Raw genomic sequence first — 16,966 nt, forward strand, 5'->3', positions numbered from 1 at the left:
ATCCAGGTGCTGTGTGGGCTCCGCTGCATCAAAATTAGCCTACATACCAGATGATCAGCCAAACACATCTCAAATGTGAATTTTATCAGACATTAATGGTTATTGTTATGAATATTATAATAACCTTTGCCAGGGCATGCTAAGCTTTGTAGCATCAAGAAGATGCACTTTGTCTTTCTGCCCTCTGATTGGCTACTTCAGCTGCCGTGCCCTCTGATTGGCTACTTCAGCTGTCGTGCCCTCTGATTGGCTACTTTATCTGTCGTGCTCTCTGATTGGCTACTTCAGCGGTCCGAAGTTTAGCGGTTGCGCGGGAACGACTCCTGGCCCAGTGTTCGACAGTTAGTTAGCTCAGCTAAGATGCTTATTCAACCTGTGTAGACGATTTGTATGATTGATAAATTGTAGTATTTAATTGATTAATATTATATGATTCATCTGTCGTCGGTAGATTGACAGAAACCCTGTGACGGACCGTGTTGTTTTGAACCATGGCATGTGAGCAACGAGTGCGGGACACTCAGGTAAAGTGTCTGACTAGCTTTAGCTAGCAGATGATATCATAGATAGACAATACTTGTAAGTCTAATATTATGTCTATAATCTCCTACTGTGTTAAATTATGAAGTTAGCTGCCTGCATTTCCTAATTCTAGTCAAATGGGCTATAGGATGGCTGTTATGAGTAAGATAGCTAGCTAGCTGTCGTTTTTTCAATCGTCATAGACAAACGCAACATTGAGGGAATCATTTGCACCTGTTTTGTAGGGAACTCAGCTGTTGCCCAATGTGGTTGAGACGGAACAGCAATCCTTGATCGTTGTGAAGAAACTGCTGGCTATCGCAGTCTCCAGCATCACGTACCTGAGGGGGCTTTTCCCAGAGAAAGCCTATGGGAGCAAATGTGTTGAAGGTAAGACACATCGCTGCTGTATAAAACCGTATAATAGATAGAATACATTCGATCAATTCTGTCATAGCAAATGTGCAGTATTTGCTTGTGTGCATATGGTAAATTTAAAGACATATAAGGGCATATTGTGATCCCACACCTAGGGGAAAAGGTCACAGGGGCAAACAGATGGCCCTAGAATATTTGGAGAATGCAGGCAAGAGGGGTGAGGTCAGATTGAGGGCTTGATATAGGTGAAGGATAGAGTAATTAAAAGTTAGGGTAAATAAGTCGTAAACAAACGGTTTTTGAAATCAGCCAGGCTCGTCAAGATTTAGGTACGAAGAGACGCCAGGGCAGGTGGGGGAGCCCACCTTGATGACGAAATGTATTTCTTGAATGTTATTGGTGTAAGTAGACAGGAACAGAGGTACGTTGACCTGTATGAGAGTCTATAAAAACAGGTGACAGACGAAAACTCAGGGTCAACTTTGCAAATTTGAACGGCTTCAGATTCTCTATGAATAAAGTCTTTGAATGAATCAACAGCTCCGGTTTAACGGTATGTTATTTCAAAATACCATTACTTAAATTCTACTACATGCACATCTTATTCTGATAACATGACAGGTCTACATGGTAGAGGAGCATAGATAGCAAGCGGCCTTCCATTTGAATGGTACCCCAAATTCTATGATGAGGTAAAATGTGTGGGCTCTCATGTTAAGGCCAGTCTCAAACGAGGCCTAGAATACAGGGTACCATCCCCATTGAGATGTTAAAAAATCTGATTAAGATTCTCTCTCTCTCTCTCTCTCTCACTCTCTCTCTCTCTTTCTTTCTCTCTTCATATCTCTCTCTCTCTCGGTTGGCTGTTACCTCATCCACCTCCTCAAGGGAACTCTTCCTCATCCTCCTCCTCTCTCTCTCTCTCTCTCTCTCTCTCTCTCTCTCTCTCTCTCTCTCTCTCACCCCCCCCCCCCCCCCCCCCCTGCATCCCATAGAGCAGAAAGTGATGATCCTTAGAGAGGAGCGCAGCTGTCCTGGTGCCAGTCAGATTGTACAGTGGTCAGTATCCAGTATCTACCATATCAGTCAGATTGTACAGTGGTCAGTATCCAGTATCTACCATATCAGTCAGATTGTACAGTGGTCAGTATCCAGTATCTACCATATCAGTTATCAGTAAATCTATAGCTACTCTAGTATTCCTGTTTCTACGTGGGCCCGGCCCTGTCCCTTCACCCTCACAGGACTGCTCTAGACTACGACACGGGGCCCGGCCCTGTCCCTTCATCCCCACAGGACTGCTCTAGACTACGACACGGGGCCCGGCCCTGTCCCTTCACCCTCACAGGACTGCTCTAGACTACGACACGGGGCCCGGCCCTGTCCCTTCATCCCCACAGGACTGCTCTAGACTACGACACGGGGCCCGGCCCTGTCCCTTCATCCCCACAGGACTGCTCTAGACTGTGACACGGGGCCCGGCCCTGTCCCTTCATCCTCACAGGACTGCTCTAGACTGTGACACGGGGCCCGGCCCTGTCCCTTCATCCTCACAGGACTGCTCTAGACTGTGACACGGGGCCCGGCCCTGTCCCTTCATCCTCACAGGACTGCTCTAGACTGTGACACGGGGCCCGGCCCTGTCCCTTCATCCTCACAGGACTGCTCTAGACTGTGACACGGGAGGGTGAGGTGGTATATCTTGACGGGACCAGAATGTGTGTCTGTTAAGTCACATTGAACACACAGTAGTGTTTAAAGTAGCAGTGCCAAGACACCTATGACTCAGGGCTCACAGTGTCCTTCTAAACAGACGCGTGTGGGAAATGTTAGATCCGGTATTTGGTGTTGATTAGATGTGTCTTTTTTTTCTATGCTATCCAGGATGCAGGGATGCTTTGATGCCCTTCAGAGAAAATACGTAAGCTTCTTTTGTGAAATGGCATGATCAGGAAACCAGGATTGTTTTGAATGATTGTTTTGGTAAATACACGTTAAGCTGGTCTGCTGTCAGTGTGGTTTACTCTTGCAATTAATACATTTTTTGAAATTCTTGTTTTTCGATCAGTTGCGAATGGTGGTCCTGTCTGTGAGTATATGTTTTAGAGAATCATATTTGGATTTTTATTAACACACTGTACTGTAGTTTTATGTATTAAAGGGATAGTTCACTCTTCTTTTTTTTTTACACCTTATAGTCAGATGGTTCTTTACCCTGATATACTCCATGGTTCATACTTCAGCTATCAGTGGGTGTGAATGGGATCAAGAGGTAAAGTTCAACATTTGTGGCCAAATCACCACAAAGTAACGACTGAGTCAGAAAGTTTATCTGAGCTGCTGCAATGCAATGTTGAACTTTAGCCACGCGACGTTGGTCCCATTCACACCCATTCATGTTTCGTTAGCGGTGGCTAAAGTTAGCTGAAGTCAGTGGTGGATATTTAAAAAGCCTTGGATGACGGTTTCTCCTACGTTCAGGGTAAGGAACCATCTGACTATAAGGTGTAAAAAAAAAAAAGAAGAAAAAAAAAAGTGTAAAACTTTAAAGTGTATATTCTCCTGTCACCTTCTAGATCTACACTGATCCAGAGAATCCAACGGTAATTTGCAACTTTCTTTTTACTCCAAAGGAACTGTTGTCAACAACACTCACTGTAAATTACTTTAATATGATAATAATAATAATAATAATAATAATATACGCCATTTAGCTGACGCTTTTATCCAAAGCGACTTACATTGCAGTGGGTGCATACATTTCAGTATATATGGTCCCAGCATACATTTCAGTATATATGGTCCCAGCATACATTTCAGTATATATGGTCCCAGCATACATTTCAGTATATATGGTCCCAGCATACATTTCAGTATATATGGTCCCAGCATACATTTCAGTATATATGGTCCCAGCATACATTTCAGTATATATGGTCCCAGCATACATTTCAGTATATATGGTCCCAGCATACATTTCAGTATATATGGTCCCAGCATACATTTCAGTATATATGGTCCCAGCATACATTTCAGTATATATGGTCCCAGCATACATTTCAATATATATGGTCCCAGCATACATTTCAGTATATATGGTCCCAGCATACATTTCAGTATATATGATCCCAGCATACATTTCAGTATATATGGTCCCAGCAGGAATCCAACCCACAACCTAAGTGTTGTTAGCGCCATGCTCCACCAACTGAGCCACAGAGGACTTCATCCACATGTGCTGTAGCTTTTTGTATGAAGACCTCTCACTGTTTTATGTATCACCTGCAGAGGGTAACAGAATGCTACCAGTTCAAAGTCCAGTACACAGGCAGTGGACCCCGGATGGACTTTGAAAGGTATAGCTATGGGAATTCGAATGCTCTAATGCCACTATTGTCAAAGTGGGGTACGTGACCCCCGGGGGTACGTGGATCGATCTCGGGGGTACACGAAATAAATCTGTGATTTACCTTCCCAAACAGTCCTGTTGAATAGCCGACTGCAGTCTCAGTACCAAAAATAAATGCATGCACCCGATCCAACAGAATAATATTATCACAATGTCTAACATGTAAGGGATCATGTTCATAGAATATCAATTACTCTCCAAAATAACCGACAGGGGGTACATGACTGTTAAAATTTGGGAACCACTGCTATAATGATATGGCAGCATTCGATAAAAAAAAAAACGACACCCTAATATCAAACTATGCTTTGTTTTATTTTAGCAAGAACAGCAATAAAGTGGCAAAGATGCCTTGCAGCAACACCAAGAAGGCCAGCATCCTGCTGGTGCGCAAACTGTACACGCTGATGCAGAACCTGGGCCCCCTGCCAGACAACGTCTGTCTCAACATGAAGCTCTCCTACTACGACGACGGTAGCTAACACACACTCCGCAGTGCTTCTACCCTGTCTAGGGCCAGGAGTTTTCCCTGACTTTTGGCCCCATAGAGTTAGAATTGTGAAGATTGGGCTCCTGGTGTCTCTTGGCACGGTGAAGAGAACTTACCCATGTGATTTTTTTTCCTTGCAGTTAAACAGCTCTGTATAGGAAGCAGGATCATGCCAAGTTTGAAGTGTTTGAAGTTCAGTTCAGTGTTTGAAGTTCTATCTTATGTATGTGTGGATGTGTAACTGTGGAAGTGGGTGTGTAACTGCATGTGTGTGTATCTCAGTCACTCCACAGGACTACCAGCCCCCAGGCTTTAAGGACGGGGACGGTGACAGCATGCAGTTTGAGAAGGAGCCTGTCAGACTGACCATGGGCGAGGTGGTCACCCCCTTCCACACCCTGAAGGTGGACGTGACCACGGAGAGAGAGAGGCTGGAGCAGGTAGGAAGGGGTGAGGGTTCAGGTAGGAAGGGATGAGGGTTCAGGTAGGAAGGGATGAGGGTTCAGGTAGGAAGAGATGAGGGTTCAGGTAGGAAGGGATGAGGGTTTGAGTATTGGAATACATGGGAAAGACTTTTCAAACAAGTGAACACCGTTTCAATGAATGCCACTGTCCTCAGCAGGAAAGTGTTGAAAAGTGCCAACACATTCCAATCAAATGTTTCAGCATTGAAGTCCTTATGAGGAAAGTTTAAATACTGAAATACTTTATTTATTTATTTATTTATTTATTTTATTATTATTATTTAACAATTGTAATCCATTTTCTACCAACAATGCAAGTCAAGAGAACGGTGAGGCTTTCTTTTGATTGACAGCTGTGTCCCTCTCTGGGCAGGTGGATGAGGAGGAGGAGCCTGTCTGCGTGAGAGACAGGTGGATGCTGAAGATGGAGGAAGAGGAGGGGGGGACCGTGACGAAGACGCAGGTCAACAGTCAGCAGGTGAGGCCTTGGGCTCCGTTAACGGAGAGGAAGGCTCGAGGCTGTTTTCAAATAGAAAGGTGTTGCATAGAGCTGACCCTTCTCTGTTCTGCATTATGACATTTCTCAGCTCCAACACTTCACTACATTTACATTTTTACATTTTTTACATTTGGAAGACGCTTTTATGCAAAGCAACTTACAACATGTACTTGTCTAAAATAAGTGAATCATCGATACATCAGTCATCATAAGCACAAATCTATGCTAGGACCAGGTGCCGCTGGCTGTCACAATGCTAGAAGTGCTATACTGCACATTTCCATCTGCAACGTGACCTCTGAATGTTCCACCCTCATGAATGAGGTCCTTGTTTTCTATTATTGTTGAGGTTCAGACAATGCAACAGCATGTGGAGGCTGGCGGAGGTAGAAATCACGTGTTTGATACCATTCCTCATTCCTTACCATGCATTACAATGAGCCAGTCTTCTACCTCCACCAGCCTCCCCTGGACCACAGATAAAATAAAATATAAAGTCATGGAGTGCATTCATTCACTTGTCTTCAGTCTGTTTCCCAAAAGTAATTTCAAACAGTGTTTCTTAGGTGCCATGTCAGCGGAATGTAGTCTGTGTCACGTTGTCTTTGGTGTTTCCACTTTTAGAGTAACACAGAGACACATTTGGAAAATTCTGACAACAACCTCTGTTTGGACAATGCAGGTAACACCTCCTCTGTCCTCTCTCCTCTCTCACGTCTGTGGAAATTACGTTCCGTGAACATGGAAACTGCAGTGTGATTTGCTTTGCAATTTATTTATTTATTTATTTTTTTGGGGGGGGGAATGTGTTTTAACCTATTGTGATTTTGGTTCGTTTCACACACAAAGAGATCCAGGTGAGCAGTCTGAAGAAGGTTGAGGTGTCTGAGGAGATCACCAACTCACAGGTGGGAGAAAAGGCTCACAAAATAAAAAAATAAAAATAAAAACAGACAATACAGTGCTATGTACTGTAATGGTAGGCCAAATGTCTGTTATAGAGAGCAATCCTTCTGTAGCTCTGCTCCCCTGTGCTGAGGCAGAGTCAGTTTTTCATTTTCAACAAACACAAAGTTGTAGAAGAGAAATATCATATTTTCATAGAGCTTTACAGCTACAGTTTGCGTGGAGTCAAAAGTGATGAAACACTGCCACCGCATGCTGGCTCACAAATACAGTGATTGCAAAGTAAGCAGCAGGATAGGAACATGAATGTACAGTACCAGTCAAAAGTTTGGACACACCTTCTCATTCAATGGTTTTTCTTTATTTTTATTATTTTCTACATTGTAGATTAACATTGAAGACATCAAAACTATGAAGGAACACATATGGAATTATGTAGTAAACAAAAAAGTGTTAAACAAACCAGAATATGTTTTATATTTTAGATTCTTCAAAGTAGCCACTTTTTGCTTAGATGACAGCTTTGCACACTCTTGGCAAGGTGTGTCCAAACTTTTGACTGGTACTGTAAGTGTGACTCCACCTGTGAATCGGGACTGACCAGGGTCTCCTGCCTCAGATGGACACTCTGGTGGAGAGGACCTCCGACCTGGAGGTGGCGATGAAGAGGACCCGCTGCGGACGTGTCGTTGAGGCCACCATGGTCAGTTCTCCTAACTACTTGGGGGCTCAGAATTTGTATTTCGTCACTTTAATCCAAACGTTTGACTTGTGTTCCCAGTCCCAACGGGCTGAAAATGGCTCTCTCAAACCTACTGGGTGATGTTACTTAAATGAGGTCTACAACTTGTCTTGTTTGAATTGGAGAATGTATTGTCACTACAGTGTGTCTGGGTGTCTGTGTGTCTGTGGTGTGTGGTGTGTGTGTGTGTGTGTGTGTGTGTGTGTGTGTGTGTGTGTGTGTGTGTGTGTGTGTGCGCGCGCGCGCACACACAGGAGAGGAAGGTTGACAGCAAGGTGAAGCGTATCAACAAGAAGAAGCCCTCTCCCTACCAAAACAAGAAGGTGAGACATGCCCTAGTCGTAGGATGTCATAGCAACGGTCAGACGCACAAACCACATACATACATACAGGGTGTGGCTTGGTCACATGAATGCTTCAAAAGTAATAACAGATTTCTGAATTTTGTAGTTTATCATATCATGTACCAGTTGAAACTCTCTGTCACTTGTATAGACTTCACCTACCTACCTGTTCTGATTGACAGATTAAGTCCCAGTTTAAGTTCCCCAACAGTCAAGAGGTCCAGACCCCTGTGCCCAAGCAGCGCAAGTTGAGTGAGCCCAAGGACCGTTACTAACTCCCAACCCCTCCACCCAACCCATGACACACCGGGGTCAACGTGTAGATTTTACTCCTCATTTGACACACGGGCATTTCAGTGATGTGATAGATTAGAAGTGTCCACTGCTGGCAACGAGGCTGGAACCCCCCTATTCATCAACTGAAGAAACCATTTCTAGTTCTGTCATGACAAAAGGAAATTGTTCTTTCTAGTCAGTCTCCTTACGTTTATCCTTTTTGTTCCATTGTTTAGTTGCAATCTTATATGAAGTAGGGTGACATTAAAGGTGTGTCTTACAATTTAATATTTTAGCACCTGTGCTGTTTGTAAGGACTGTGCTGTTTGTAAGTGCTGTGCTGTTTGTAAAGACTGCTGTTTGTAAAGACTGTGCTGTTTGTAAGGACTGTGCTGTTTGTAAAGACTGTGCTGTTTGTAAAGACTGCTGTTTGTAAAGACTGTGCTGTTTGTAAGGACTGTGCTGTTTGTAAAGACTGTGCTGTTTGTAAAGACTGTGCTGTTTGTAAGTACCGAACAATTTGAAACGATTTTGATTGTGTGAGATGATGGTTTGTCCGAGGAGCACCATGAACCTTTCGTAACAGTACGAATGTATGTACAAAGTTTGGTTTTTATTTCTTACATCGTCAAATATACGGTCTGATTCCACAGTATCACAGTATTACACAGGTCTTTGATGAAGTTGTTTACGTTGTTAGAGTTAAACTGTTTTTTTCTCCTTTGTGAACATGGCCGTTTTTCTGGTTATTACAACAGATGGTTCTGCTCTCGCTCAGCAGGATAGTGTTCTGCTTCCATCAGCAGCAAACCTGTGTGCACCTGTTTTTACCTTGTGGTCGGTGAGAGGAAATGTAAGCGCTCGATGCAATCGAAGATTAAAGAGCCTCGGCTTCCTGTCTGCAAAACATGATGCAGTTTCTGGCATGTTCACTGCAAACAGCAATAGCATTCACAAGCAGTCTCAAAGAGTGATTGCAAGTCTGTGTGAATCGCCGCCATTTGCCTGCGATGTAGCCTCAACGAAGCTGTTAAGTGAAAGTGGATTATATCTGTACACACTGACCTTTGGGCCGAGATAACCGGACCATCAGCAGCCTCTCCCCGCTCGGCTGCGGTGTGTTTTTAATCTGGTGTTGTTTTTCCCAGAGAGAGGGGCATTTGCTGATAGACTGCCTTAACCCACTGCCGATCAATACTGCAGGAAGCCTTTGTGATGCATATCCAGCCAGGCCTCTATGTCTGCACTGGGCTGGGGGGGGGTGGTGGTGTGTGGGTGGGGTGGGGGTGGGGGTGGGGGAGAGAGTCCATCAAATCAGCAGCCCCTACATCCAAACATAGGGCATTGTCTCTGGGACCCGAGAATGTGTTTATTTCATTGTCTCTGTTCTTTATGGACATTGGAGATAACATTCAAGTGTAGAGCAGAATGGACTGAGAAATCCGATGCAATGCCCTCTGCGCTGTTGATAACCACACACTAGTGAATTGACAATCTTTATGAGCTGTGAAATGAATCGGGCTTAACCTCATTCAGACTCTACGGTGGCATTTTTCAACAGTTTTTTATTATTACGACAGCTATGGCCTCTGGCAGTATTGATAAGTGATGAAATGCAATGACAGTTAAAACCTGTGGTCATATCGTACCACCTTGTAGTTAAAAGCAGGCAAAATATTTTAACTGATTAATTTAATAAGTTGTAGCCGCAGTCCGTTAAGATATGCATGCCTTCGCAGAACAGGCCACCCAACCAAAATGTACACAATGTAAATGTATAAACATTTATACATTTCCTCCAAATCAACATTTCATTAGTTGACATTTCCCAAAACCCTACAGACTCAAAACCCTTTTTTTTATCATATTGAACAGGTGGATTTCCATTCCTTACAGCAGTAATTATTAGCAGTTGGCTACTTGATGGTACTGATGAATCTTAAAATGGAGTCACCAACATCCCGCTGTGGCCCAATACAAAGAGAAGTGTTTTAGCTGTTCCACAGTGAGGCGCACAAATGAATCAAACCCCACATACCAATCAACACACCACGCTCCTCTACCTCACTCCCTCTGTAGACCAATCAACACACCCCGCTCCTCTACCTCACTCCCTCTGTAGGCCAATCAACACACCACGCTCCTCTACCTCACTCCCTCTGTAGACCAATCAACACACCACACTCCTCTATCTCACCCCCTCTGTAGACCAATCAACACACCACGCTCCTCTATCTCACTCCCTCTGTAGGCCAATCAACACACCACGCTCCTCTACCTCACCCCCTCTATAGGCCAATCAACACACCATGCTCCTCTACCTCACCCCCTCTGTAGGCCAATCAACACACCACGCTCCTCTACCTCACCCCCTCTGTAGGCCAATCAACACACCCCGCTCCTCTACCTCACCCCCTCTGTAGGCCAATCAACACACCACGCTCCTCTACCTCACCCCCTCTGTAGGCCAATCAACACACCACGCTCCTCTACCTCACCCCCTCTGTAGACCAATCAACACCACGCTCCTCTACCTCACCCCCTCTGTAGGCCCTCTCAACATCGTCTCTAGACACGCGGCACGTCTCCAGAAATGAATTCTGAAATTAAATTCAGGTGCACACGTCAAATGGCGCGTGTTAACAGATCAATCAGCTGGTCAAACATGAGGCGGGTTCCAGAGGCTGTTTCTTCGCCCCCCACCCTCCTCCCCTCCCCTCCCCTATCTGGTGCTAGGGCAGGGGTGCCTGAGTCAATACGAGAGGGCCGGGGCGGTCCGTATGATCAGGAGGGAAGCCCCTGTCGGACAGACGGACAGCCTCACCCATCCCTGCTTGCTTGATTAGAGATTCTCTCTCAGGCCACATACAGAGTGTGATTATGCCTGGAGGGCCTATGTGCCTACATGGGGGGGGGGGGGGGGGTTGGGGTTTAAGGGGCAGGATGGGGGAGCGAGGGAGTTGGGGGGAGAGGGACTGGACATTCAACCAGGGACTGTGACCCCTTTGACCTTGCCAGAAGGACAGCAAATGTTTCCTAGCTGATTAGGGCTTCCTAAGCAGAGCAACGTGTGTGATGTTAACCCTTTGCTATCGGTGTATAAGATAGTGTTCTCCGAATACAAACTCAAATTACATAGCCATGTTGTCAATACCTAAACAACAATTTAAATGTTTTAAACATTTAGATTAAAGAGTGTCTTAAAAAAAAGAAGAAAGAAACGACCACAAGGGGGCGATAAATGGCTATACAATATGCTGAGAGGACGAAGCCCAGCTCATGAAATGTCTTCTCTTGTACTGAACCAAGGAACAGGTTTCTTCCCACTGTTTTATTATTTTATTGCAGTACATTTCAATAACCATCATATCTCTACCTAAACTACTCTGCTGGGTAACACCATGCTTGTACCCTGGAGTTGAATTCACATTTGATTTGAATTGGAAGTTAAATATGCGACCATGGAGCAGGTGTTATTGAAGAGAACAGATTCGGGGATTTAGTCGACCCGTGTAGCCTCCATGGTCAGTGTTCGGCAGTGATGGCTACCTACTTGAAACAGATGCTCAAAGCAATGGGATGTGCCTCCATTGTGATGCGAGCGGACAGCTGAATTGTTTAAAGGCCTTTTCTTTGGTTAAGGCGCCTCACAATGGGGCGAGTTCTGACACTGAGGATTTCTGCGGGGGTGGGTGAGCGAGAAAGAAGAGGGCGGGGGGGGGGTGGGGGGTTGTAGGGAGAGCTTCTGGCCGTACCCCCTTTCTCTCTGTGCTCAGATGGACCTCTCCCTCCCTCAGCTCCCCCCCCTAAAAAAGAAGCCACCGGAGGGCAGGGGTTTAAATGTCACGCTTGGCCATCAGAGCACCCGGCCCCTGGCTCGTGTCTCGGGGGGGAAACACGCAGGGAGAGAAAGAGGAGGGGAGGGAGACACTTGCCCTCACCCATTGTCCGTTACGATAGGCATGAGCTGCTAACTGACTCCAAATCAAGTGTATCCTCTTGCCACGTGAACTGGCTGTCCAGCATTGGTTAAACGCTGTTTCCATAGGAGAAAAAAAACAAGTTTTTTTGCTGAGCAGCTTTAAAGAAATAGAGTTTAAATTTCGTCAGCTGGTTTTTGGTCTGCACGATAAATACTGTACGTCAGCTGAAGATCTTTTCCAAATTGCACTCTCCGTGATAAAAATCAATGCAAACTTTTGCATTGAATCACATCGCAACCCTTGGAAAATGTATAAGGTTTGCTAATGAGGCCGACGTCAACTTGAAATACAAGGACACAATATACGATCGGAGGCTGCTGACTTTACCCGGCCAAGGTCTGAGCCCATACTTTACCCACTCGCAAGATTGAGTGTTTTATGTATCTATTTGTTCTAAATAGTGGCACACTTGACCTTGGGTGAGATGTGTGTGCTTCTAACCTAGCCTGAGAATCATCCCTTCTGTCAAGATGGAAGGAGTGACCTTGAACCGCGTCCACAGGCGTAGCTGAGTGCACAAACTCATTTAACTCCTGGGTTTGCTATCGACATGCTGTAATCGTTAACATTATGGATGATGAATAACTACTGACTTGCCGTACCTTCGGAACCGAGGCCCGGGCAGGAGAAACGCATGCTGATGGTCAGATGACTTGGGAGACATCACTTCTAGTTTTTATAGAGGCACGTCAACAGCACTTGAGGGTGTGTACTGTACTGTAGGCTGCTGTGACTGTCTGGGTTTGAACCCCCTTCTTAGCGCCACAAGACTGTTTTAGCACACTGAGCCAAAGGGTGCCCAGGTTTAAAAAAAGGCACATTGGTAAATCACAATGGTAAACATTGTCTAGTGCATTTACAACAATATTCCCAAAGCAGCAATGAATGCAACATTGTTATTATTAAAACAATTTGAATCGGAATCAACAGTGATATGAATATACTCATTATTAAACATTGCTGTCTCTTAAAGAGGAAACTGGGCATCTGCATCAGCAATGAGAAATACAGCATGGGTAACTGTGGTATGATACTGTTTGCATAACCGTGGACCACTGGCCACTAACACACAAGCACCCGTAAGGTCACGCACTAAGGCTGCTGTACTACACTGCAGTTCAGTGCAGTTCACGTAGGCTACAAGCAGCTGAAGTTTCACACCAGGCCCTCACTTTGATTGCTCTCACATTCTGCTGGAGGGGGAGAAAAGTTAGCACTCCTTGATTCTCCTCTCTCTCTTCCTTCCACATGCAGAAAGGGCCTGGGGAGTCTGACTTCTGCCCTGCCAGTGTTTCCTCCTCTCAGGGCTGAAGGGTTTTCATCTCAGCGGGACGGCCAGGGCAGCCACTTTGCTCCTCGCGCTCCCTCCTCCCGTACAGCGCGCACTAACACACAGCGATTTCCATTTCTGCTCCACTACAGTACGCCGCAGCTAAAACTACCCGGGGGCTAGCCGTCCAGATAGTAGGAGATATCTAACATAGGGATGGGATGGCGTAAGCCTAGGAGAGCCCCCCCCCCCTTCCCCCCCACCCCCGTAACCCTAACCCCTCCCCTCGAGACCTGTTTGGATACACACACCGGAGGTTGACATCCTGTAGATACTGTCTTGGCTTGATCGTTCAAAATGGTTACCATGTTGTGTCCTGTGTTGTTTAAAGGCAGTGTGTGTCTGATTAGGGCACATGCGCCGGGCCTGTGCCCGTGTGCAAAGCAAGGGTGGTCAGTTTTATCGACAGTACGGGGGTGCAGGCTTTTGTTCCAGCCAAGCAGTGTACTGTAACAAACCAGATTAAATTCGTCAACCGGTGATACTCTCCAATCAAGACTAGGATTAGTTTACTGCTTCGTGGGAGAAAACGCCTGCGCCTGTGTTGGGGCTCTGCAGACAAGGTTGTCCACAGCCACCACGGTTGTAGAGCACAAACCTTGGAAACATGACTCAGAACCTGGCAACAACAGACCTACTGTATGACGCACTGGACGAGAACTTTGGACCAACACTCCGCTGAAATGAGCACCAAAGTTCTCGACAGACTGGATCACGCATACAGTGCTATATAACCATTACAATTGACCCGTAACATGTGGCACAACTACAACTAAATTGTGGCTGAATTATTGATACAATAGTATACACCGCATTAAGAGAGGGGGCATGAAAGGAGCCAACATGGGAATGGTCTGCTAATTTCATATGGGAGCCTAAGGGCACATTCCTCCCAGTGAAGACCAAACATATTGACATCTGTGTGTGGGGAGAAAGACCGTATATATATCAGGTTGATGCTGAAGAAGAGGTAAAATAAGGTTCCCTGACACCACATACCACAAATAAACCACATTCAATCCATACATGTTGTGTGTACCTCTTTTAAACACGGATATCCGCAAGGTAATGTTGTTAAGCCTAATGTTGCCTGGGAGTAAAACAGGCACAGCCAGTTAGCTCTCTGTTCACAGCTCCCCTCTTGTTTTAGTAAAAAGGGATTACCACACTGGGACAGAAATAAAGGCTGTTAGAGTAATTTGTCATTCCGATATCAAGGTCATGAAATAACGTTTGTAGGGAAGCAAGCTAAAGTGTCGTAGTACTACTGTATCTGCCTATAGCATATTGGTGTAGGGCATGGACTTTTTGTTGAAGGTAGTTGACCATCATTGAGCTCCTTGGCTAATTTTTCCAGAAGTGTCCAAAAGCCTTTGTCCTCTGTGTACTTTCATTTCCACCTCTCCAGGAATTGTGATGACCGTGCCTCGGGGCGACAGAGACACCTTGAGGAGCGCCCACCTTTAAATCCGACGCCCCGTGACTTCAACCATGACCCCTAGCTGGGGGGATCCCTCAGGCGAGATTTAAACGAGCTCCCCGAGGTCCACTGCGGTTCCGCTCTCTCACTATCGCGTGTGTAAGAAACGAATTTGCTTTCCTTTGGCAGTTGCTTAACGATATTTATTCGAATAACAGAGAATATTTGGATAAATATGTACAACATTTGGGTAAATGCATCCTGACAGTGTGGGCTATGTGTAAGTGGTGAGCCTAAGTGATTTTGGGTGATTTTGGAGTGGTTGTGACAGAGTGACGGTGTTGATGGCTCACCAGCATCAAAAGGCGAGCGCATCATTTCTAAAAAAAAAAACCTGTGCAACGCATGGGAAATCCCTAGCTAAATACCTTTGGCTTTTAAAGTAATTTAATACAAGTCACATTTGTGTCTATTTATAGAATACTCCGGCAATACTATCTCTACCATTTTCAATTATATTTTTTTCTCTCTCTTTTGCTATTATGGAGGACGGAAAGCGAGAAAAGCATACAATATCGGGATATTGATCCACGCCCATCACAGCAGAAAAAAAGTCGGTTCAGGGCGCTACACAATTCCGACTGGACACTGCGATCGATAATATACTCTATCAGCCGTTTCCATGGAAACTCGCAGAGCGAGGACAGAGGCTGCCATGTATTTACACCTGTCTGTTTCATATACCTATGGTGGAAATGAAAGTGTCAGGAAAATGAATGCAACTCGAAATCTATCGAACTTCAACAAGAGCAATTAAAAAAAATTATAAGCTTCTATGAGTTATAACACTGCGAAAAGAAATGGGATGGGGGGTGAGGGGAAAATATATATGTTGTGGGAGTCAAAGGTTTGGTTGTGTACTGTAAGTATGGTCATAGGGTACTGTATGTGGCAACAGGGACATCAGTTGGTGGAGCACGCTGCTAGAAACACTAAGGTTGTGGGTTCGTTTCCTGCTGGGACCATATATACTGAAAAAATGTATGCATTCACTGCAATGTAAGTCACTTTGGCTAAAAACATAATATAAATGGCGTATAAATACATATATATATATAATTATATATATATATATATATAGAATTCATTTTTATCATTCAAGAAAAAAACATGCACAGATGACTGTTGAAATCACCAGTTGTTTTCTGACACTGGAGAGGACCTCTTTTGTGGTTGACCCCAATTTGGAGGTCGAGCAAGCATGATCAATGTGCTGGCCATTAGCTCACCATGAGCGACTGTAGGGGCAAGGCCAGAGTGCAGAGAGAGAGAAATATAGGGAGGGAGGGAGAGGGAGGGAGAGAGAGAGAGGGAGAGAGAGGGAGGGAGAGAGAGGGAGGGAGAGAGAGGGAGGGAGTGGTTGAAGGATTGCCTAAGCTTTTTTCTCTCGGTCAGCACGAGAGATCAAAATGCTGCAACCGAGCCAGACAGAACGTCACGAGAACTTGACACCCGGCGTACTCTCTCTCTACTCTCTCTCTACTCTCTGGTCTGTCTGTAGTGGGCATTGAACTTATCACACGTTGAGGCTCTCTGGTGGGTTCATCATGGCGCTCGATTGCTCTGGCCTAAGTGAGGGGGGGGGGGGGGGGGGGTGGATATCATGATATCCGGGACTGTGTTGATCATGTGTTGTTTCATTGATCGGCAATCGAAACTACTGCTGGAAATGCATGCGCTTGGTTACAGTGGCTCTGTTGCACAATGCTGCGGTCGTTGACACTGGAGCGAAGGAAGTGGCGGTTGCACAAAGCGATGTACACTGTATTGAGCGCAGAGGAGCCATTTTGTACGTCGCCTCTTCCATTTGAATCTGTCTCTTTCGGTTGACGGTCGACGGTCGGCAGCTTTTCTGTTACAAAATATGGAACACAAAAACAGATTCAATGGAATCAAACTTGAAATAGTGATTAATGTGTTTATAGTATATGTTCTCTCAAACGATAACAGTTCAGGGAAAACAGTGACAGGTTGCAGTATGTGACATTACACACAGTTGTGTTGCGGGCCGACATGGTGGATACAGCCCAGTAGGTCCAGTGATCAGCACCACAGCCGCGTGCAGAGAGGGACCGAGGGAGGGAGGGAGGGAGGGAGGGAGGGAGGGAGCAGGGCAGCAGTCGCCGTGGAGGCTGTGTTTGTT

General features: G+C 45.3%; 1 protein-coding gene across 1 annotated transcript; it reads left to right on the forward strand.

The window, feature by feature from the left end:
• Positions 1–491: 491 nt before the first annotated feature.
• Positions 492–8,785, forward strand: hormad1 (HORMA domain containing 1; the record flags this gene model as incomplete). Its single annotated transcript, XM_083679791.1, has 15 exons — positions 492–524; positions 768–912; positions 1,896–1,959; positions 2,785–2,821; positions 2,969–2,989; positions 3,477–3,503; positions 4,189–4,256; positions 4,632–4,783; positions 5,082–5,239; positions 5,637–5,741; positions 6,387–6,444; positions 6,612–6,670; positions 7,288–7,371; positions 7,665–7,733; positions 7,937–8,785. 15 exons carry the CDS (start codon positions 492–494, stop codon positions 8,027–8,029), a joined length of 1,173 nt encoding a protein of 390 aa, XP_083535917.1. The 3' UTR covers positions 8,030–8,785.
• Positions 8,786–16,966: the final 8,181 nt, after the last annotated feature.

Source organism: Argentina silus (genome assembly GCF_951799395.1).
Source record: "Argentina silus genome assembly, chromosome: 10".
NCBI classification, from domain to species: Eukaryota; Metazoa; Chordata; class Actinopteri; order Argentiniformes; family Argentinidae; genus Argentina; species Argentina silus.